The sequence below is a fragment of the Rhopalosiphum maidis genome, chromosome 2, assembly GCF_003676215.2.
Source record: "Rhopalosiphum maidis isolate BTI-1 chromosome 2, ASM367621v3, whole genome shotgun sequence".
Taxonomy (NCBI): domain Eukaryota; kingdom Metazoa; phylum Arthropoda; class Insecta; order Hemiptera; family Aphididae; genus Rhopalosiphum; species Rhopalosiphum maidis.
The window spans coordinates 63,515,424-63,542,446 of NC_040878.1; the positions used below are offsets into that span (position 1 = coordinate 63,515,424).

The 27,023-nt window shown below is 25.0% G+C and overlaps 1 protein-coding gene across 2 annotated transcripts in view; it reads left to right on the forward strand.

Moving 5' to 3' along the window:
* Positions 1-27,023, forward strand: part of LOC113553652 (regulating synaptic membrane exocytosis protein 1) — a 186,865-nt gene that overhangs the window by 142,709 nt on the left and 17,133 nt on the right. For both annotated transcript variants that reach the window (XM_026957101.1, XM_026957100.1), the window contains exons 8-12: positions 4,251-4,436; positions 6,666-6,812; positions 17,470-17,536; positions 17,642-17,883; positions 26,352-26,417. In XM_026957101.1, coding sequence (XP_026812902.1) covers positions 4,251-4,436; positions 6,666-6,812; positions 17,470-17,536; positions 17,642-17,883; positions 26,352-26,417 — 708 coding nt within the window. The remainder of the gene's footprint in view (positions 1-4,250; positions 4,437-6,665; positions 6,813-17,469; positions 17,537-17,641; positions 17,884-26,351; positions 26,418-27,023) is intronic.

Consider the following 27,023-nt stretch of genomic DNA (forward strand, 5'->3'; position numbering starts at 1 on the left):
TGCTTCACCATTCATGCTATCTTTCATTTTTAAAATGTAATAATACATTTATTCAAATTCTTGTTTTTAATTTTTTTTTTTTAATATACTTGAAGATCATATTATTTTAATATTTATGAAATTATACTAATTAATAAATGTATTGCTCCAACACAAACTTTTGTTTTCCAAATAAGCGCCCTTCTTTTAATGTCGATTTACCAACCTAATTAAAAATTAAAAAAAATTGTTTTTCATCTATTAAAATGTATTTACGAAGTATAAAAGTCCGTAAAATAGTTAAAAAAATATATGAACATCTATAACATTTTCTCAAATATTCAAATAGTATTCCTTGTATTTTTTGTCATATATTTAAATTTGATTTTTGATGATATTATTTAAACAACAGTCTTAGCATTATAATTCTTATTAACTTTTTCTCTACTAATATTTTAATTTATGTGTTTGTTTTTGAAATCCGCAGTATATTAACTAACTTTTTTTTCTATATAACCTTTATTTAAATTACCATATTTATATATATATATTTACATTTGTATCTGCAGGCCAATAACTCTTGAACTGAAAAAAGTTTTTTTTTTATTAAACGTAACTGTTATGAGTTTACCAGTCTTTCTTATATTCGTGTTTAATACATGACATTAGTTTGCTCGGTTAAACTAGAATATTGATTACAGTTATTTAGAATTCTGTTCAACTAGGTCAAATAAAATGTCCCGGAAATACACAAAAAAAAGTTTTTTCATTGAATAGAATTATAACTTATTATAAAAAATATTATGTATAATATTGAAATCAAATCTAGTAAATGTAAACTATAGGTGTTTAACAAAACAATATACTAATTCGTATTTGAAGAAACATTTTAAGCTCTTTATTATCCAGTGTTTACTGCGTTTAGAAGACCTAATTTATAATAACTCTTATTATTTTATATAATTATCATACATTATTTTCTTGTAAAAAATGCCAGTTTTAATGTTATTACATACTGTAATTAAATATAATATTATTCAAGAACACAGACTCTAATCGTCAATTTAAACTAGTAATAATATATTATGATAAAAATAATAAATCTGATTAATTTTCCTTTTCGTTACAATCTACTCCTAATTTTATCGGATTTAAAAAAAAACGTTTCATCGTCACCGATAATAATTTTTAATAAGACATTATAGTACTCGAAAGATTTATAAGATTTCATTAACATATTAGAACACAACATGTTAATATAGTGTTTAAATATAGGTAATTCCCGCTCCAGACACTATCAAATAATATTTTTAAGGAGGTATGTGAAGTTGACTGTTTGTATAGAACCAAACAAAAATGTTTACATGGACTTGGACACTTTATGGGATTTATTTATACCTCTTTTTTGTTTTTAAGACTTCGAAATCACCTACTTGTTTTCTTTTGTTGAATCCAAATTCTTGATTGTCCTACATTAAAATGTATGATATCAAGCTTGTGGATAACGTTTTATTGAAGATTGATAAGTTTCTGTACAGTGAATATTGTGAGTGTCGATAATGTTGATAAATTCACTCTAATACTCTAATATCTTAATTCTCAAAATTTGGAATATTTATCGGGTATGAAATAAATGTCTTATACATAAAATAAAAACTTAGAATCCACACATAGATACATTTTATCTGAACATTTATGGAGTAGAATTTAATTTGGACTTTTTTAAGTTGCTTATTCTAGGGAGGAATTATTTTACTGTGTTGATTATGCTATATTATGCATGATTGCGTCTAACTGCAAAGTGATTATTATAGTGCGTATTTCATTATATAATATAATATGTTTATCTATACTATAGTATTACAGAATAATGACAATATTATAGATAGTTAGTTTTGAACGTTTCTGTACAGATGAACTGTGGTCATAATCTTAAATACTATTGTGTTTGACATCTGCCTAAGTTATCGCTAATAATATATATATATATATATATATATACACCTAGCGTGGTTTTTCACAAAAAGTCTAGGGTTGTTTTAGGTTCACGGGTTAAGCAACGAGTACCAAATACTCGAATAATTGGTGTGCGTGTGCATATATAGGAATGGAGAGTTGTTTACAACCCTAATAAGGTATAAATGTACCTTTTTCAATGAAGATAAGTGCTGGGTCAAAGTTTTTACTGTATTATTGCGTTTTATTTTTTGTATCCCTATACTATACATAAATATGTAGCTGCACAACTTATATTTGGGCGCGGCTAACATACTATATTCCTGCATAATAATGAAATTATGTTAGATGAAAGTATAATACAACGGTAATAATAATAACACACACGAGCGGGATATGGTGTGTTAATTAATCTTTTTACCGCGTAATAATGAGATAGGGGATTACCGACTCAATAAATCAATTTTTATTTTATCTATGGTATCATTATTAAAACACCCTTTGCTATGCTTGAATAATTTATTTTTGATTTACCTATCATATAATTATTGTATTAATATGTTCGTTTTAAAAAATGTTTATTGCTTTTTCATACCTATGATATGCAAGTATATTTTACATCAATATAATATAACCATAACTCCAGTAATTTTGATGAGGACGAATCCCAGTATTATATATCTACAGCATACATTTTTGTAGTGTAATTTGAATATTATGCTAATTGAGTGAACGCGAGAACTTGAAAGATCATGGACTATACGATTGTTAATACAACCATCAACGTTAATTAGATGCAAATTTTAGGAGATTATTTTATTGAAAAATTAACATAAAAAATTATTTATTCAACAAGTAGCCTTCTAAAAGGAATAATAATAATTTTTGTATTGTGGTGGTAGATTTATTGCATGTCTTTCAAAAATATGTTACTTAACTTAAGTTGTTACGCTTACAGGCTCGTTATTTTTGTTCGCCTATGTTTTGGGAAACGTTTTTGACCCTAATTTCAAAGTTTCTGAGTTCATCCGACAGACTCGTATAATCGTCTATTAAATCGCAAATAAACAAAACTAGACATGAAATTTTGATACAAAGTCACGGACTTTCAATTAGACGGGTATTCTATTGCATATTAGGTGCATAAGTTTTTCAAGAAGTTAAGAACTATAATGAGTCATAGCTTTTAAACGCATTTACTGCTTTCTTGATTTCTTATTAGATCTGGTAGAACAATATATCTGTGAAGGTTTTAATTCAGAAGAGTGTTCCAAGTCAATAGCTGTCAAAGCTTAACGTTTTAATTGCTTTATTTTTAATCAGAAATAGCGTATTATATATTATACATAGGTAAATGTACGTTGCAGTAAAAGCATTAATTTATCTACGACTACAACTGTTACGGTGTTAGTGCTGTTCGAACTTGTACTAATGATAAATGGAAACATTACTATGGTAAAAATACGAAGTATAAGAAAAATATACCAAAAAAAAAAAAATATATATAATATATATTATATATACATATATATTTCAAATGGAGTATTATTAGATTGGAATAAGTATTTTGAATTCGTTCTTCGTATTTATAATAATAATAACTTATTAAATAACTACAATAACTATATACATATATAGATTTAACTATTTATAAATCTTATTAATGGTATGAAAAAAATTGATATGCTTAAATTTCAGGACAAATTATATTATGTAGTCGTAAAATAATATCATTGAAGACTGAGATTGAACTTTGCAATTTAGGTCTTACTGGTATTTAGACTTTTACCAAAACATAAATATATTCCACAATAATATAAATTATATGAACTTTTGGTTCAAAAATTAAAATTATTATTTATTACTCAGACTTAGAACTTTGGATTTGAAATTATTTGAATTATTGTATTTAATGAAATTATATAAAAAAAACTTTCATTCGTAGTTCGTATACGTGTTGAAATTTTTATTTATGTTTAATAATGAATTCACATTTATTTTTATCACCAAATAAAAAGCTCAATATTTTACTAAATTTTTGAGTCAATGCATGATAACTGTCTTAATTTTAATATATACATAAATTAATAAAATCAATTCTTCAATTTATATCATTCATTTTAATAAATGTAACATATTATATTTAATATTTATAATGTTACTCGAATTGATATAATTATACAATATGTTATAATAACGAATAAATTAATAATTAATTCGGCGAACACTGCGGTTACGTTATATCATTATAATTTTATAAATGATTGATTGAGATGGTCGAATATTAATACTTGCAAACTGCATGTATATAATAGATGATTCCACGGATGATCCTGACGACGCAGAAAATCGTTGGAGGAGAGGAGCACGGGGTGCTGTTCAAAGGGTAAGAAGAAAGTCCAGGGTGCAAAAACAGCATAGCTATGATGATGACATAAAGCCCGGCGTCGGGCAACAAGGAGGACAGGGTGTACCTTCGACTTTGACTGCTGAGGGACAAGGTAATAATTTCCACGGTTGGCTGTATAGTTGCTCTTCACACTATTTCGATAAGTCTTCGAATATATCAGTCTTATAGAATGACAAACTATTTTTTTTCCTTTTTGTATATTGGTTAAATATTTCATATTCCAATAAACAATAAAATTACATCCAAGTGAGGACAAGATTAATAATTATAGAATAACAATATTACATAATTTTTCGCTGGAGCTGGTTGTTATGAAATGTTATGTTAGTTGTCATAATGATGAATTGACTTTTAACTTTTTTTTTTTATTTGGGGTCAAATTTATGTCAGAGTGTGGTTTTTTCTTGCAAATATGAACTTAAAAAAACATTTCTGTCTTTTGTATTTTATTACATAAACATTTATAAATAAAACAAAGATTTTTTTTTACATCTTATAATAATGGGATATAAATATTTAATGTATATGCAAAAACATTTTAATAGTACAAATTTTATAACAAAAGTTTTAAAAATAATATATGAGTAAAAATTTCTATAAAAACAAATGCATTAAAACACAATTTCGTAAAAATAATGTTTATAATTAAGTTTAAACTGAATAATTCTTGATAAATGTAGGTACCGTATGAAATTTATCTCAGTAATATTCAAACAAAATAATCACAAACCATAAAATTACGCGAGAAATACAATGAAATGACCTATAATATAAGGGGATTTGATAGTCCACTATACAGTATGGATGTTATTTTTGTATTGCAGGTCATAATACATTTAAAAACAATGATAAATATTCACTTACAAAAAGATACTTCGAGTTACCCTCAGTTAAAAACGTATGTGTTTGGGTTTCTTTGTATTATCAAAAAATTCTTTATAATGTTTCCTCACATTTGTGAAAACTTTATTGAATATTTTCTCCTCAAACTAACTATTAAACTCTATTTACAATCGATATAGAGACATTCCATGCTTTGTTTGAAATCTGAAATATAATGTAATATTAAAAGCTGTAAATGCTAAAGTTACACTTTATGTGCATTTTGTTGTTTTTAGTTAATAAAATATTTAAATTATTGTAATTAAATATAAAATAATACGTTTTCAATTCCTAATTTTTGATATACTAAACTAAATTGCAATTTTATAATTTTACAAATAGTATTTCTATGTCATAATGAATTATAATATTACTATGTTATAATCATTTTAATGTTGATAGATTTATCTTATTCGAATCTAGGTCGATTGATCTGTGATACTTATTTTTGTATAGTTATTTTATTTAATTCTATACTAATGTAAATAATTGTAAATAAACATTTAAAAGGTTTGTATAGAAAAAAAAAAATTGTAAATTCGGTACATCGCCCATCATAATAATATCGAATATACTTTTGTAAACATTTTACAATTGTACGGTAGTAAATATAGTCATAAATAATTTCAAACAGTCCCATTAAAGTTATTAATCATTACTTCGACGAGAAATTAAAATAAAAAATTAAAATGAAAGAAAAACTTTTATACTTTGACATTAGGATGAACGTGCATTGATGCGGCGTACTTTCACCAACTGATTAATAAATAAAAGTCGATCGTAAACATTTTGAGAATGAAAAGGATTTTAAGTTTTACGTTTCAATGGGCTAGTGAGTCACAAGTTGTAATTAACAATGCACTATATTATAATAATTAAACTTTGAGTCGTCAAGCACGTTAATTTATCATCGTAATTCTTGATAATAAAATATAGTGTTTCATTTAATAAATTAGGACGCTTAAAATAAATCATTATATTTTGTGCACATGATGTAGACCGAGATAAAAAAAATATATATATATATATAAATCCATTATTATCACAGTGCACATTGTTTGTTTCGATATTTCCGATGTATTAAGATAAACCGTCGTTTTATTTTTGAAAATAATTTAAAAAAATAATATAAATATGTATTTTAAGCTACTATAAATACCTTATTTAATTCAACATAAGTGTGTTTTTTATTTTAAAATTCTATGAGTACTTGATTAAATACATCATGACGGATCTTCTAATAACCTGCAATGAAATAATAAAAAATACACACGTACTTGTATAGACTTTTATTATACACACATATAAAGATCTAACGGGCATATATACGTATTATAAGTGTGATACAGTTTATTCTTAAAACGTTTAATATCAGTTCATTTTTACTTCGAACCGTGATAAATAATTACTGTGATTCATTCGATCGTTTTGTTTGCAGCTCAACTGCCGAGACGAGCGTCAGCGTACGACGTATATCAAAACCGTGTGGACCAGCAGCAAGGTTCGTCGCCGGTAAATCGGAGGTCCAGTTTCCGGATACAGCAAGACGACGACGTTAGTGGAGCCGGAGGAGTGCAGCAAAAAGGTAAAAATATGTCATTGTTATACGTCATACGACCGGAACCACGTGCGTATATTTTCTGGTGTTATTATATCATTATAATTATGTATTTTGAATGGCCGCTGATGATGAGTATTGTGTACACTGGAGTGTTGGGTTGTATACCACGTGATTATTGGAGTTATGCAAATTTGGCTGATAATAAACCTACATAACTTTTATCCGTCTAAAACACGCCAGACCCTTTTCACCATTGCTAATTTTATACCCAACCTAGTGGGGATTTCCAATGATATGTGTGTAATATTATTCGTTTTAGATATTGTGCAAAACAATGACATAATTATGTCGACAAGATAATATTTGCAAAGGTAATGATTTTAAGTCCTTTATAATATTACGGCAAACGACCATACACGATTATGCGTCAAGATAACATTACCAATTTAATAATAACTTTGTCCCATTTGTATACGATGTGTACATATGATATTATAATATACCTAATATAAACCTACAATTATTCGGTTAAGTCACCACTCATAAACCATGCGCCAATGGTCAGTAACTTTGGGTTAGTAAGGTGTGGTAAAATTATAAGAATCAAAGAGCCATTTTTTTTTTTTTATTTGCTCGATAAATATTTTCATTACGTTAACCGTTAACTAGAATCTAATTTTTAAAATTATAGAATGTATGTAAATTTTATAGATAATAGCTATATTATCATTTAAATATTTTTTGTTGTTGTAATTTTATTAAATAACGAAGAAAAAAAATTCAGAATATTATATTTAAATTCGAATATTCTATTTCAGTATAGCTAGTATTACCAAATTAATTTAAATACGTTATAAAGGGTTAAAAATATTATAATAAAAAAATCATTTTTTTTAAAAAATTTCTTATTTCTATATGTAATAATATAATTTGATGGAAAAAAAGACAAATTACTTAGATTTTTCACCTTGCAATTCATCAAATCAAATACTTAAAGGTTCTATAATCATTATCTTACACTTTTCTAAAAAATCTATGTTGGTTTTATACAATTTGTTTAACTTTTTAGTCAACTTAATAACACTTATTTTAAAATAGAAAAAAAGTTATATTGAGAAATTAATCTGCAGTAACAACAATAGTAAGAGTTATCTAATAAGCACTAAAATTAATTAACATTCGAGGTGAGCTATCCTGTTAATTCACAGTCCTTGACATTTCATGTTAAGTGCATGTATACAATTATTGCTTTTTATTTCAAATTATTTCAAAATATAAATTATTTAAATACAAAATTATTAATGTTAGATAGTATCCATGCTCATTATTATTCATAAATAATAAATAGAATAGAAAATATAAAATATAAATGTACCTACGCATAAATTTATATTTCACATTTTCTAATCATGTTTTACTGCAACTTCTTCAAATTAAAAAGAGTAGTGATTATTATAAGTAATTGTATAGAAAAAAATTGTCAGATGCAACCATTTTTTTATTTGTTAATATTTTCAAACTTTTTGCATTATTTAATCTTGCTGATTCAGAGATAGACTATTGCTATTTTTTTTAAGTATCGATACAAAACACGATTGCCATTTAGTTGCTTGAAATAATCAACAGAGTAATATTTACAGATTTTTTATTGTATAGTAAATATACAGGGAGATCTAAAATTTATGTTTCAGAAATTCTATAATGTAAATATTAAAAATAGAGAAAAACTTGTAGTACGAAAGTTGTTTTATTTAAAAAAATCTAAAAACGTTATTGCATTATATATTTATATATATATACATATTTTAATGAAGGCAACGTCAACTTTAAAAATTCCCAAAGGAACCTACAACTTTTTTATAAATATAATATGCATAAATGTTTTAATATATTTTAGTTATAGAACAACTATAATTAATGAAAAACTCTATGCTTGAGTCCATTTTAAGGAATATTTAAAGTTTTTAGAAATCACGTTATAAATATTATTATAAATACAGTAATCCTGTATAATTTATTAATATTAGTATTATATAATTTATTTATGGTATATGAAATATTGACAAAAAAAATGTGTAAATTTTTTTTTTTTTTTACATTTTGGAACTAGTGATTTTGGCTAAAATTAAAATATAAAAGGTACTTATCAATCCAACAGCCCCCTGATTGCGCTAATTTCACATAGTCATAATTATCGTTCATATATTGCGTTATCATAATAAATCAGAAATAATATTCAAACTGTCATATTGGCTACATAGTTTACTATTGTTCGAAAAATTGAAATTAAACGGTTTTCTACTGTATTGATTAATGACATTTTTTCATCTCAAAGATGTATCAGAAAATACAAACAAAATAACAACAGAGAATTTTTTTTCGGACAGCCGAGTATTGTGATTTAACCAATGGATTTCGGCCATGGGCATAAAATTAGTTTTTTTTCCATCACAAAAGTAAAAGGACAACCCATGTCAAAGTGTATATTATTATACACTCTTTAGAAACTATTTTTTTTATTTTATTTTTCTGAGTATACTTTTTGTGTTAAAAAAAAACCTTATTATATAATTATATTCCCATAATAGTTATAATTTATGTTCCTATATTATTTTGAATAAGCTTTTTGGTTTTAAAATAAAAGTAAAAATGTTTTTTAATACATTTATAGCGGTTGTTCACTGTGCTTTAAGTCGATAGATATATCATGTAAAAATCTGTCACTCACTAGTATGTTAGATACCTCAATGTATCATCCTATAAAACACAAAATATTAATCATCTTTAACTATGTAATTTTAATAAAAATACGTTCTAAATAATTAATGGAAAGTTGTGAGTACATCGTATTATTCATAATCTATGTAATAAATTGTAAACAAAAATAATAATGTTGTATTTTATACTCTAACTACATTATGGAAACTATATTGACTTTATAACGAGGCACAATTGTTATTTCATTTAATTCTTAGATCGTATAATATTATTCAGACCATTTTAATGTCGCGTAAAATTGTGTAAAATACAATTGTATTTACGCGTTTACATTGTAGATATTTTATGTTTAAATTCATTAATAAATACAGCAAAGTTTTTTTTAAAGTTATTATTTATATTAACTTTAAATGTATCAAACAATATTCATAAGTCATAACTTTTAAAATAAATAAATAAAATAAAATATTATAAATGATCAAATGTTTAACCTTTGACCAATAACTAATTCACTAATAAATCTTATCAAATTAAAGTTAGTGGTATGTTACTACTATTATGATTAATAAATTTAATGTCAGGGTTTAGAAAGATATTAAATTTAGTTTCAATTAAATATTAACGTAATGATATTATTACTGAAATACTAGTGAAATATGATCAAAATATTTTTTAGAAACACCAATGTTAATATATTGTAATATATAGGTAGAATGGTGATTGTTTATTTACAGAATATGAAAACATAAAAAAAATGTGTGATAAAAATGTAATTCATAAACATAAATATGTATAAAATATTTACATAAAATGTAATGTTTTAATATATAAAAATGCATATTATTTTAATATACAAAAGCAATTTAACTAATGCCCGTATAAAAATTACTTTTAAAACCGAGATACTTCTATTGTCATTTGTCATAAAATATTGATTTATTTTTTGATTCAGTTTCAAGCTCTTCTAAGCTCCTCAAAATGTCATTAATATCGTAATAAGCATTTTTTTCTTTTAGATTAACCAAAAAGTATAATTTATTTATTTTCAGTAAATAATATATTAAGTCAAATCATAAAACCAAATTTTAAATATTATATTATTTAATTTATAATATATAACATTTTTCAGTACATATATTTTTATAGTTAAACTATAAAAATATTTGAACTAATAATAAATATATATATTATTATTATAACATCTGTATTAATAGTAAAATAAAAAATTTAATGATATACTATATAATCAAAATATTAATCATATTTTGCATACTTTTGATCAACTCCACCTCTAATCCTTATAATATTCTCTTCCAAATTTAACTAAAATTAATAGGTATTTTAAAATATTTCATATTATTTTTTTTTTATAATATCTGGATTGTGTTTTTTCGATATGTCTTTTTATATTGTATCAACAAAAATATAAATAATGTGAAATTGCAAATAATAATTTAGTATATATAAATATAAACTACAATAAAATCTATCCTTGGATTTCACGATTTTTAAATTTTAAGATATTATTATCGATACAAAATTATACTTAATTATATATAAATATCAATAGAATCATCGATGATTTATTAAAATGTATTTTTTTTATAGAATACTAAAATTAATCGATTGAAACCATCGGTTTTATAAATATTGACACTGTTTTAAACTAAGTAAAAATGAAAAAAAAAATATATAAAAATATAATAACTATGTTGGATGAAAAGACGTACTTCTCTATAGATTTTATCATTATTTAACGAAAACTGAAAATCTAATTGATAAATACCATATACATTGTTAGGATTAATCATTGAGTTCTATACCTACATAATATTAAAATTATAAATGATTCGTTAACAGACGGGTCAACTGAGTTGGAAAACTGTTCCTGAAAATTAATTAATTTTAACAAAAATTACTATACGCAGAACAGTTTGATGAACAATATTTAGGTCGGTAGGGTCAAGCAAAATAAATAATAGCAAAAAATGACAGAAGCACGAGGTATATTGTTATAATACATTATAATATGGTTAATATATGTTGCACTGAAATATTGAAAACAATTCTAGTATACACCTATATATAAAAACAATGTACATACAGCTAGGTAACATGATACAAGAGGAAAAGTGAGTGTACTCATTTTACATTAAAAACTAATAACCCAATAATTTTGTCACCGCGTGTACCTACTACGTCTAAAACCTATTTTTAAATTAATATTGACTATTAATAGGCACGGGTAACGAATAAATACATATAGGCAGTTAATTTATATATATAGTAATGTGGTATCGGCTATTGTGCATCATTGTTATAACATAATTCATAGTGGATATTTACATAGTAAGATAGTGTTTGCTGTGGACTTTATTGCACACGACTAGTGTTGTAGTACGTACTGGAAAATAATGCCGAAATCACAAAATTATTAAAACATAATATGAATTTTCTTCGAAAACCGGATACAATTACTTATATGATATATATTAATGCATTCTTATAAGCAGTGCCATATTGGTATCAAACGATAATTTAAATTTCTTTGTTGTGTTTAACTTTATAATTAAGTTATACTATTTATAAAATCATATTTAATTCAAGGAAACAAACAACAATATAAAACGTTTAACTAATAACCGGGGCTCGGAACTTTATTACATCTAATAATTCAATGTATTTCAGGTAAGTATATAATAACATGATTTGATATTTTCTGTATTAAATATTAATTTATTTTATATTTAGAAATGTGAATAATCGAAGAATTTTTCTATTTATAAAATCTACAAACCGAAAATAAACAATAACAATGTATCCATATGTAATTAAAAAATAATATTATTCATTTTTTAGTTTTTTTAAAAAAAAAATATTAATACATGTTTATTTTAAATATAACTGCATATTATACCGTATAATATTGCATATTTAAGATCTTTTTAGTGCATATGTATGAACATATTTCAATATTTTTAGCACTTCAAGTTCCAAGCCCTACTAATAACATTAAGTATTTGCGTATAATTAATATTGATATTTATCCAAATTAAATACATGTTGAGTGCAATTGCATTTTAATTGCATATTATATATATTTATATATAAGTTAATAAATTTAAATTTTAAATGTATGTATTTATTAATAATATAAAGTGGATATTTTTATATTTGATTTAATTAAAATATAACGTCTTTAATTAATCGCATTCTTTCATGAAAAAATAACAACTAAAAATTAAATTTTGTATGTAAAAACAATCTTATTTCTAAAATGCATTTTATCATAATCGTTATCTTTTATTACTATACAGTAATTAAAATAATACATAAATAATCCTAATAGTTATTATCACGCAATGTATAAAAAATGTATAATTACAAGTAAATTAATTCCATCCGAGTTATAGAAATGTATAAACAATTAAAAGTTATAAAAATTTATGTTAACACAGTTTCAATTCGTAGGTTAATAATTATTGAACTCAACTATTATAAGGTTTTTTTTTATAATTAGTTATTTTATTTTAATTTAAAACTATAATATAACAAAATCTTTGTTATCAACTAAAATAATTTTTTTATAAGCAGTCATTTTTCTCACATTATATTAAAAGACTATTAAACTATTCATTATTTAAACAAAATTAAAATTTTTCTATAAATTCATGTGGGTGTATTAAATTTTCATTAAAACTTTTTTAAATATATATCATGGAAAATTTGCTCGTATCATACACATATTATATAACATTAAATGTTAGCTAGGGAAAAAGTATACAGCCTCCAAATAGTTTTAGGAATTGAAATTTTAAAATTTATTTATTTTGTTCTTTATAAATTACTTGGTTATTGTTAACTGGAAATGAAGCTTTTCATGGAGCATAATTTAATTTTAGAAATAAATTAAAAATGAAACAGTTGAAGGACATTTAAAATTAAAAATATTAAAAACCAAGTGCTTATGAACGCAGTTGTGAAACATTGTTGTTCACGAAAATATAGTTCCACAAATTATGATAATATTTTGGTGTAACTGTAGAATGGTGTGTACATACAAGTACGTGAGCACATATGGTGATATGGTTATGTGTATTGTGCATTACTATGTTTTCAAGTAATATATATATGTTCAAATATTTTTACAACAATCGTGTAAATTTTGTCGACATTTGTTGCAAACGGTGACTCCATGTATTGTATGAAATTTTTCTTTTGGCTTACAAAATATTGTTCTTTTTGCTGTTTTATCATATATTTATGTATATATTATTTATTATTTAAGATTGTTTCACTTGAAAACGTTTTTTTAAAAATGATTTTTTTCTAGATAATATAGTGTAGTATTATGCAATATTGTATTTTTGATTTGAACTAGACTTATACTATTTCAATTCGCAAAAAATAAAATAATAACTTACATAAACAGTATACTGCAATTGTTATAGTTCTAATATAAAGAGTACCTATCAACAAGTATGCGTAATATTATTGCATCATTTATTATCATTAAAATGTATTGATTGATAGGTTCACATACAATAATTGTGTTTTCAAAAATCGTTTTGTATTATAATATGATTCATATTATATTTTTTTACATTAGAACAATTCAAACTATGTACTTGTGCATACGGTAAATACAATGGTTCAATTAATTTATTTTTGTCAAAATATAATAACAATAAGTTTATATTATAATATTATTTAATATAATATATTCTATTCGAACTAAAATTTTTTGCATTTTGGATTTACATTGTTTTTTTTTTGTTTTTTTTTGTTTTTATTAAAACATAATAAAATTACTAATATTCAGTATTTAACATTTTTGCGCATAGTGTATTTTATATCTTCCGTATTATAATATGTATAACTCACATTGAATTTAAATATTCCTTATGTTTTCGGTTCATATTATTTCAAACTCGTAACTATCTTATATCCCTATTTTAGCAAACATTAAAAAACAAAAGATTTATTTAATGTTATTTTATTTTCCTAAACACATTGTATTCTTTGAATCTCATAATAAAAGATATACATGAGTATATTACAATATATTTTATACATAGGTAAAATAAATATTGCACTATACCTAGTAGATATATCATAAAAAAGCAACTTCGTTTAATATCGACGCATAATAAAACATTTAACATGCTTTTATAAGGTATCTTTTAATGTATTTTATATGAGATATTATTCAATGTAAAATCGAAGGTTAAATGTGTATTACATTTTTTACGTACATGTACTGACGCGAAGAAATCATACAAAACAACTAAATTCACTGTGAAATTTATATTAGATCATGATTTATCGTATTGCTGTTTAAAATAAATAACTACACATAAAATAATATAATATATTAATACCTTTAAAAACTTCCTACTATTTTCCGGTCGTTTTTAAAGTCATTAATAAAAGTTGAATTTGAGAACACTACCAAGTACCAACCAAGTGGTCTACTGTAAAACCCCATTCACATAAAAGAAAAAAATGTTAATTTTTATATGAATTATTATGTTTGCGTATACATTTTTGAAACATACGAAGTATTATTTAAAAATAAAGATAAGTCTATAATGATTGTTTACGTATACTATATAGGTATATATTATAATAATACATGCATATTCATATCATACAGATTTTTTTCAAATGTTTGGTGTATATTATATAAATCACAATACTTAATAATACGTCTTCAATATTTAATCAAATACTCAATTTGATGTGAAATATAAATGTAGTTCAGTAATGAAAAAAAAAATTGAAATTAATAATCTATGTAAAGTTCCATAGTCAATAACTGAGTAGAAAATAAATTTAATTTGAGCTTTACACTAAAAATATTTTTTCTCTGAATATACTTAAAGATAAAGTTTAAAAAAAATCTTAAAAACATTTTAATTAAAATTTTTTTAATACTTATTACTCATTATTGGATATATCATAATATTTGAAATTGCGAGATAATAAATAATGAAATTTGTGTAAATCATTCTTATTTTACTTAAAAATGACAAATATCATATTATTTCAAATTTTGTTTTACAATACAAAAATATATTCGAATATATCAACTGAAATAAATGCACTTTATTAGTTAATCTAAATATTAATAAAAATTGACGATTTTATAAATTATAACATGTATACAAATATTGTTCATTATTTTGATTAAATAATTAAACCTAACCAGTTGTTCATTGAAAAATTTAAAATCGGTCTGTAGGCCTTATTAGGTATAATAATATAATATAATATGTATTTTTGAAGTTTTCACTTCACAACGGGAGTTTTGAAATTATCAGCTCTGTACCACCGTTTTGGAAAACATATAAATATAACATAATATAACATATATTTAATGCATACTATAATAATATAATGTACTTCTCTATTGCCTTCGAAAAGTATATATTTATATTATCGATACCTCGTTTATAAGGTCTATAATAGTCAATAGATACTCGTTAATGGAGCGGTAACGAGACTGCAATGAAATCGATTGCGTTTATAATACGTGCGTACATTAATCTGTGTGGGAAGTTTCGTGAGATGAATAACGTAAAAGCTTTTAAAACATTAGCCGTTACAATAGGTATAATAATATTAAAATGTAATAATATACCATAATATTATCATCGTTATTATCACATAGATTAATATTATTTATGATTGATCTTGTCGCAGTATAATATTAAATGCGAAAAAATATTCGTTTCGTTCCCATTTCTTACTCAGCAGTATTTCTCGTATCTTATTATATATATATATTCCTATACTTCTGCGATCCATACTTTATAACATGAAAACAATTTTAAACACGATACAATTTGATTTTCGTTAAAGCATTACACAAAAATAACTGTATAACGCCAGGATTAAAGATGTCTGCAGAACCATATAGTTTGTATAATACGAAATGCTGAGTATGCAGTATGAAATAAAAAATTTTACAGTGACTACAGGATTATGGTTATTTTTGTTAGTTTTTAAATCATATAGTGCATTTACACATCTTAATTTAATAACATTATAAATAAATCTTAAGTCTGTACTCATTATACTTAGAAAACTAAGTTAATTCATTTTTTAAATTTCAACCGTTAATTAATATTATTTTTGATTAACAACGTGAAACATCTGCATCCGATGTTACGGTTACTTTTAATGAAATATAGTTGGCAGTTAAATAGTACACAATTGTGTATGGTCTGATAGTTATAGGAATGGAGTAAAAATCCTCAGTTATAAAAAATGTGCAACGAAAAAAATATATATTTTTATCTCTGGTGTAGGAAATAAACGCCCTAGAATTTGATATAAGAAAATAAATAAATGGCATGCCTAGCCTAATACTTCTCGTGGTTCAGATATTATAGCTACAAATGCAAGTATCGGACACACACACCTTTACACGTAATAAAACACGAAGAACAATCCCATTGCAGTAAATGTGATGAATCCCTCACAATAAAACACGTAGTCCTATCCTACTTTGCCCGCTATTCACTGTCGCAAGACACATTTTCAACCATCCTTTAATAACACAAGTAGTATTTCAAACAGATACTTAATTTTAAGATTTTCAAAATCATTAATATCGATACCAAAATTTAAAAATCAAATAAAAAATCACGTGAACAACATCAAAAAAAAAAAAAAAAACAGAAAATATATATTTACGTAAACCCTACATTGTAATATAATAGTTATACACTTATAATTTATTATAATGTCTATTTAAATTTAATTTTTGGCTTATGGATTATAATTGTTAAAGCTTTTATCGTTGATAAAAATAAAGTCGGATATGCAGTGTTCTATAGCAATTCTGTGCGGTGTAAAGTAAACGTAAAATCACTTTTGTATTCATAAGATGTTAAATATTTTAGTCACAGTGTACGTATACTATGAAAAATATATCGTATTTTATTTTTATTTCTAGATCAGTCACAAAGTCTGGGAATGAACAACGACGAGGAGTGGAGGCCACGTAGACGTGGTTCGCAATTGTAAGTGAGATACTCTCGTAATGTGTATTTATTTTTTCCCATCATATATTTTGTGGTTTCATCGCTGTTTAAATTATGACTTAATTACGTTTGGTCTCGTGACAGGCCGGACATCAGCAACTTACGGTCATCCGCCGATTCTAGAGGAAGTCGAAACTCGTTTTCCAACCGGAGTGGCGGAGACGGTCAACAATTGCAACAACAACAACCGCAACAGCCACAACAGCAGCCGCCACCCGTCATCCAAGAAGCCGAACAGAACGAAACTGTCCGCAGACAGCCGTCTGTAGCCGGCGAAGAGATCAAGATAGTCATACATGACGTGGATTTTGATCCGAACACTATGGGTAAGTCGTTCGGGAAAATAGTATTGTATTTGTGGCATTGTATAATGTATTATACGGGTTAGGGGAAGAGTGGTTGTGGTAATGATTTTCTCCCATTTTTCATCCCCTCTACCATTTAATTTTTTTTTCATATAAACAGGTAGAAATGCATGGTTTTCCTATACACTATTTGTCTTGTAATTTAAATTCTGCGTTTGATTAGGTGATTCAAATATTATGAACATTTTTTTATGGAATAATTAAATAAGTAAATTTAAATAATAATAATCCAAATTTAGAATAAAAGTTTGTTGTTTTAATCGGAGTTTAACTACTAATCTGGTTTCTTAATGTTCCTGAATACATTATCAGTAATACCAGTTCATTATATAGATTTGTTCACGTTAAGATGTTATTGAACATTTCATAATTCGGTCGAATATTAACAATATTTGTTAGTGTTAATAAGTAGTTTACCTATTACAGTTAACTTATTTTTTTTTTTGCATTTTTGCTAAGCACATAAGAAATTAACATCGCAAGATTCGATACAACTCTTGAATTTATTTATAGGAGATTTTTTTGATTGTGTAACAAAATACTATATAAATAATACATAATTATATTGAATTATGTGTAATGATAACCGTCAATTTAATAAGTATAATACAGTCAACTATCTTTACATCGTTGGCTGTAATTATAAATTCCATTAAATTTTATTTAAAAAAATATAAATTATGTATCAATGTACAAAATTTAATCTTTGAGATGTAACATAGAGATCCCAATAAGTCATGAAAGGTTATGTTTTTGTGCTCAATGACTACCCAGAGATGTTACTGGGACGCTTAATGCCAAGTCGCGTGAAGTTACTGCTGCGATATCTCATGCCAATGTTCTATGTTACGTTACATTGTAACTTCCGTATGCAGTCAGGTTGGGACTACCCATTTTCATCGCACTGACTTTGTATAGAGTGCACATACAAAATGGATATCCAGAAAAAAAAAGAAAAAAGTTCTTATTGGGGGGGAGCAGGGGGATACCAGCTACTCTGGTGAGATTCGATCCTGGTACCCCTAACTTGATGAACACTACGCCTAACCTACTGGAACATGCTACTGAACACTCTAAATACTCTAAAATGCTATTGTAGAGTATTTAGAGTGTTTAGACTCGTGTAATGTAATCATTATCGGACTGCTCTTACTACCATGCATTTTAGTTTGAAAGGCCCTCATTTCAAACACTATAAAATCTTTTATTATGTAGTGAAGGTTCGAGATTCCGAGCTTACCGTGCAATTGCTCATATCTAAATCATAGGCCATGTATCATATACCCCGAATATAGTGACTACATTGTTGTCACACTAAATTTTGTAGAATGGTTGAAAGGTAAATTTTTAAATTGACCTTTATTGACAACTGTAGCTTATTCTCAATCAATCTGTGGACTTTGTTGTTCTCTGCAGTCTTGTAAAGTATTCTCAAATAATTTTTTAGTACTTAGGTACTGTAATAAGCATTCTAAATACATTTGTAAAAAGTATTTAAACACAGTAGGTATAGGTAGGTTCTAAATATATTCTGTTTTCAAATACTTTTTTCTACTTTATTTTTTATATTTGTTTATTTTTTTAAAGTTAGACAGACTATCTATAAAGTTTTTGAAACCATACATTTTAAAATAATAATAAATAGAAGAAATAGGTAGGTAGATAGGTAAATATATAATTAAATTTAGTTTGAAAACGTAAGTTACAACCTGATTTATTTTAGTTATTACCTATTTATGTACTTATATAATTCATTTTCACTTTCGGTTTTATGTGATGTATATGCGACTTCTCGGAGAGATATAATGATTAATAATTAAACCATGTAACTTCTACATAAAGTCACACAAATATTATCTCATAGATTTTTTACCGCGAGTTCTTTGGGACTTCAAAAATTATCTATAATCATTTGTAGTCTATTTAACGGTACATAGAAGTTCAAATATGCACTGATATTTTATATAACTTGGTGACTTCGCATGGATGTAAACCTCGCGTTATTGCACATAGTATGATTTCTATGAGATTTTACAAAGGAAGTAACATGTACAGTATTTGAAATCCCTTGGATATGAATTTTGATAACAAATTTTTAATAATTATTCTTACGTTCATAAGACATTGCCTGGATATTATATTTAAGATGTTAAATTTTATTAATTTGGAATATCTTAGATACGTATTATAGATGTTGTTGCGAGGTTGCATTTAAGACTATAAATTGACCATCTCTGCGAAGTGAAGTTACTCTCGCATGGCATAGTAGGTAGCAATGTAGAAGAGATAAATTATCGTCATTTAATTGGATATATTTTTACCAATATTTATCTATTTGTATAAATTATACAAAAGTTATTTATTCCATTAATGGTTTATAATATAGTTTCTTAAGTTATTTGTGTATATATAGTTTAATTAAATAATTGATTTTGCTTAACGTTCTTATATTTTTTTTTGTTTTAAAGTCCATAATTTTAAATGATAATAATTAAATAAATTATTTTTAGATCCATACGCTAAAATTAAATTACGTAAAATGATTATTATACAAAACAGAAAGAAGTTTTAATAACCGTGTTATAATATTTGTATCTAGTTTAGTAGTGTACATCCTACACGTGTGGAATTTTTATGTGTACGTATTAAAATTTATTGAATAATCTTGTTTGTTAATATTTCTTTAATTCCCCGGGTTTTAGTTTTCCCATGGGCCAAAAGTTTAGTAAATAAATACAATTAGACAACATTAAACCATTTGAAAAATGTATTATAAAGTTAATACTATTGATAAATGATAATATAGTAATTTTAAAAGCAATAACAATTTAAAAATTGAATTAAAAAGTTAGATTGTGTTTCGTTTTCATATTTATTTGAAATATCTGAGTTAGTGTTTTGTGAATTCCTTCTTAATGTGAATAAAATAAGGTTTGCTTTCATTTGAAAACCCTTATTGTCTATTAACTTTTTGTACTTATTGACAACAATACATTAATAATTTTTTCTCCATAAATAATTAAAACTACGATTTTTATCTTTTTCAGATTATATACATTCAGATAGGATTAAAAATAATTTTTATTTTTATTTAAAATAACATAGTAATAAAAAAGTTATAAAAACAAATAATGATAGTTAGTTGACGATTAAAAATACATTTTTTACCATCGAAATGTGTTAAATTTTTATATTGGAAGTATTACGTTCATGCTAAACGGAACAGTCCTAGAACTAGTTCATATTGGCTGAATAATATTATAATCGTGTGGGTTATCGAGAACAAAGTCATGTACGTGCAAATTTTATGGAATAATACAAATAATAAAATTATATTTGCTGAAAATAACAAAAGATGCAGCCTGAATATAATAAAGTGAATAGCTGTTAAAGCAATGCTAATAGCGTACATGGTTAATATTATTTTTAACAAAAGGAAACGTTGGAATAAGTTTTCTTTCAAATACATTTTGTTTACCAATGAAACTTATTACTTTAAAACTACAGTAAACACAAGCCTTTTTCCTTTTTTTTTTCTCGGTTGATCCGTCGTTTGCATACAAAAACGCAAGAAGGAACAGCAATATAATTATTATGTATCATTAACCCATTCCGTATATCATCAGTATATGACATTGTTTTAAACGAATAATTTTGGATTCGGATTGAAAATTCCATCAACACTAACATAGAGTTTTCCAAACGTTCGTTGTGATTTGTTACAACCATGAAAACTAAAGCTATATCTATTTTATTCTCAGACATCGTGTCGCCGTAAATATTACATACAGTATCAATCAAACGTGTCAAACCATTCGGGGTATAAGTTAAGGTTAATTCTCCGGATGTATCTATTTCTGATATAGACGGCTCGGCAACCCCGGAGTTAAGTACTTCCTTTCCATTTTTCTTGAACGATATACATTATAACTGGTGGCTGGTTGCTATTTTCGATGTTTGCGCGAACCTATCTCAACAGCGAGTTAGGGACACTCGCAATAGTATCTTGATAAATCACTGGTGGTTTATCGTTCATCACTGTATAGCTTTAACGTTTAATACAGAGTCGGAAGTTTTTCGTTTCGATATTATTGCTACTGTGGTATAAGTAAGAGTCACAAGAACATTATATGTACGGTATCATAATATCTAAGAACACTTGCTTCAATGAGTAGGATATTGTTATTATTCACGAATATTTGTTTTAATTATGCAGTTGCGTTTTAAAACATATTTTTTATTCAAAAAATAAATCAAATAACTTGATAAAAACACATTAGTTATGTTTATATTATAATATTAATTTTATTATGATATTAGATTTGAATAAACAGCCGTTTTTCAGTAGTATTCAAATGTTAACAGCTGTAATTTTAATTTTTAAAGAACAGCAAGATAATATTACCTTTGTCTTATACATTTAAATTTTTTAAAGTGAGTGGTGACTGATTATAGATACACGTCACGAGTATAGTATATATGTAATATTAAAATCCACGAATTTTATGCAATTAGCCGGATGCAATTTATTTAAATGCGTTCACACATTATAATAATATATTCTAAAATCTGTCTCAACAAACTGTGTTTTAGACAACTATTATACATAAAATAATAATTAATACTATTCAAATTATTAAGTTCAATGTGAGTGGGTATATCTACAAGCTACTATTATGTTATGAGTAGGAGGTTCATAATACCTTTGGTTCGCATAATAGTCTTTTTGGTTTAAAAATATGGTCTTTATGTATTCCTACACCGTCTGTAAGTTAAAAAAATCACGTTGTTCAAGTAATAATAATAAGATAGTTCGTAGATGTAAAATATGGTTTTAATTTTATCTCAGATAAAAAGCCACGATAGGGAGTCTTTTACATCTATCTCGTGCATAATGTATAATAGAAACATAATTTTTTTTTGTAACTACGAAAATAAAAAAATAAAAAATTGTAAATCTCAGGTTATCATTTTACTGTTGTAATAACCTTTGTTGTTAAAATACAAATGCAAGAAAATGAGGTCTATGATTTCATGTGAGTACCCTTTGTATATTTATTATGAAGACTGCCGTGGTTTATATTAATTGTACGACAAATTGTTTGCCCAAACATAATTTCATATTTTGATTATTATTCTCACATCGATGACTAAACCATATTGTGACCTAATTTTCGATAGCTTTCACATACTTAATGCCTCTTATTTTACTAAAAATTTACACTATTGGTGCAGAATCCTACTTGGATGAGGGGCTAGAGGGCTGTATTCCGGACCCCGAAATAATTACAGTTTCTCATATATTAATTTGGATTTATTGAATTATTTTTATTTAAATTTGTTTAAGTACAAAATATTTGTACCACTTGCGATAGACTTCTAAATTGTTATCTAATTATTAATCGATAAAATTAAGATAAAGTTAGAAAATCGTACCAACATAATTGTCTTTGAAAACTAATAATAATCTTTGTTTGGTACGTATACTGTGTCTGTGTGTCGTGTGAATGAGGGTTTTAAAGTAATATGTTGTTTAAAGGGATTACATTTTTTTTCAAAATGTTGGCTACAAACAATTTCACCCTTCTACAAAAAAAAAATATGAAAATCATAAAATCATTCATCCAGTATGTTATTTTTAGAATTAAAATTATCTAATAGTAAAGTACAATTGCTTAGATCACTGTATTTTATGAACACACTGAAAACGAACCTATATTGCTTAATTTTCAAACTTTTTAATTCGAATAATTCCCTTTTAAGTTATATTTATCCAGGCGTACAATGATGATAAGGAAAAACGAGTAAGAAATAAAAAATTCTTGGATGATTCAGTTTAAAATATTTGAAATACTTTTAAAAAAAAACTTTTTATATTATAATTGATTGTCTAGTTATTGAACTGGATAAACAAATGAATACATACGATAATGTTTGTAGTTTTCTTGTTTCATTAAGAAATTGGGTTCAGAGTTATTAAATATGTACATTTTATTACGTCTTAACTTAACCTTACCAATTTCAAAATATGAAATAAAAAGGACAAATTCAAAATTAGTATTAATTGAAAACGTGAGAAGAACTTCTCTTTATCAAGAAAAATTAAATTCACTTGTTTAGCTGTTCGTGAACATAACAAACAAACTGGATTTTTAAAATTTAATTAGAAAGTCTAGTGATTTAAATACAGCTTGAAAAAAAATATTTATTTAAATTAAAACCCATTAATTTATTTTCCTATATTTCTATTTTTAATTCTTATAATTGATTTTTATTTTTATGAGTTTTGTGTTCTAATACAACCTTATATTTACCTACATTTTATTCATATCAATCAACATGAAATAATTGTTCGTAGACTTATTATGGTATAATCTTAAAAATAAATTGAATAAAAAAACAATATAGGAAAAATACTGAGTTTATAATTTAAGTGGTCCCTATCAAAAATTATCCCTGGGCCCCAAAATTCTTAAATATGGCTTTGTGTCAGTGGCTTTTAAATTTTCACAAACCTAAAATTATTTTTCACACATTTTCGAATCTTTTCTCTATTATTTCGCATCAAATTGTTAATGAATCATGATCTACCACTTAATATATAATGAACAATGGCACGTATGGCTATGAAGGAAATTTAAATCGTTTACCGTCAGTCTTAACCAATAAACCTGTACGAATAAACAATAATTTTAAAGTCATAAAAACGCTTTGATTTGTTACTTATGTACTACAAAACCCAAAATGGAATGCTACACCCACGACGCAAAAATTATTTATTTTAGTTTTTTTTATAACAATATAAGGTATACCAAACAATTTAATTAAAATCTAACCCCACTCCTACGTCCCACGCGGTACATGACGTTTGTAATTTATCCCTAAATTAAAGATTTCGCATTTTACTCTAATTAGGTAGAAACCCCGTTTATTTTTAGTGAGCATAAAATATAATATTTTTTAAGGCATCTCTCTCTCTCTCTCTCTCTCCCGAATGTAAGAAAAAATAAATGACCCCATTTTGATTTTAAGTCCTAAATTGAATTCTCCCACTTCCCTCCCGCTGACCAAACTACTATATTATATTGTCTGACGAAGGTGCCATACGGTCGTACACTACATCACTTTATCAATTTATCAATTTATCGTTTTTGTTTTTATTTCAAAGCATGATTTGTGTTCGGAATTATTTATAATGTGTAGTTAACGTGATAATTTTACACATGGTTCGGTTTTTCCTATTATTTTTTTTCTATCCAGTTCTTAGTTATTAAACCAAGTCACCGATTAAAGGTCGTCAAGGGTAACATAATATTATTTTAATATAAACAAATAAGTACCTAAACGTTTTAAAATCATAGTTATTGGAAATACGTACCTCAACTGTGCATCTAACAATTATTTGTTAATTTAATTTTTCTTACACAACTCAAACTAAAATTTTTTAAATACGTATTTCCTGTATCTATGTATAAAGTAAAATAATGTCAAAAGGATAGTAGAATTATTGAGTACCTACCTGTTTAATATTTATTAAGTATAGATAAAATGTAGAACATGTTATAATTTATATTATTATTATAGTTCATGTCTAAGCCAAAATATCGATATATTGATTTTCACTACCCGTGATATTATATTATTATTGGGGGAAAAACGTGTGTTGGATATTTAATTAATTTTCCGTATTATAAACGTAAATATTTTTTTTTTTTTTACTGATTATAGTTTGATATTTTTAAACCGAGTCCCCTATCGTTACTTTTCTGAGAATTTGTTGAAGTGCATTTTGGTGAACGACTCAAATATATATGAACATAAAATATTTAATATATGGTTTGGTTTTTAGTCAATACTGTGTATTATAAATTTGATATGATATGATATAGTTTTCAAGAATAACATTAAAGGACGGGCAATTATTGATCTTATTTAATAAATAACGCAGGTATATGAACACATATCTTGAGAATGGTTCACATAATGTATAACCTATTAATCTTAGACAATTAATCAAAATATTAAAATAAATGTTTTGGTTTTTGAGTATTTAGGCAACAAATTTAATTGTTCTACCACTTCAGTTTAACTTTTTGTTATCATTGATTTTTTATCTTAATAAAAAAAACTTTGGGTCGTTCAAAATTACTCATAAATAATAAAATGTTATAGCTGAAGCTAAATGAACTTAGTTAAATTACTAAAAAAAAAAAAACAAAAAAAAAAAAATATTGCGCTCTGGTATTTATTTTGTTAGTTGTACTACTATGTAAAAAATGCTTTTCGCCCTATACAATTGGAATAAAATGTTTTTGTAGGTACCTACTATTAAAATAAAATCATTGCTATCCAATTATTATAAAAGGCGTTATTTTATTTACATTGAATGGATGTTAAATATATTTTATTAAATTATGACTTTTCTTTAGGTATTCGTTCAGGTTCCAAACGTAAAGTAATTTTGAAGCGTGACCTAACAGACAAAGCTCATCGAAGTAAGTATAATAAATCATTTAAATGTTCTTTTAGTAACTAATTTGTTACAAACAAATTATAAATAATTTATGATTTAGACATAACAACGTAATTATTCTTTTGGTTCAAATATTAAAAAATAGACGGTAGGTACATTTTGTTAGAATAAACCTATATTTTCTGTAAAACTATTTTAAATATTAACAGTTAAGTTTTATGAAAATACTTGTTTCTTTTCACATTCATTAATTTTTAATTCTTTTAACAATTATTTTAAAAACAATGATGTTAAAAAAAAAAAATACTTGTTATAACTCTCAATGGGTGTACCATTTAAAATAATTTAATTATCTGTTGACTTATTTAAAACATAATTTTAACTTGTATTAAGTATTTATAAATAATATAATTAAATAAATATTAAATAGTTAATAATACTTAATAATTTAAATTATATCAAATAAAAATAATTTAAGATTAATATTAAAGTGATGTGTCATGCTTTAAATGATTTCAAAGCATAAAATATTAAATAATAAATTAAAATGTGAAATCTTTAACGTCTTTAACTCCTTAATATATGACATATATCTATATAAAGTAGATGAGACTTTACTAGTAGAAAC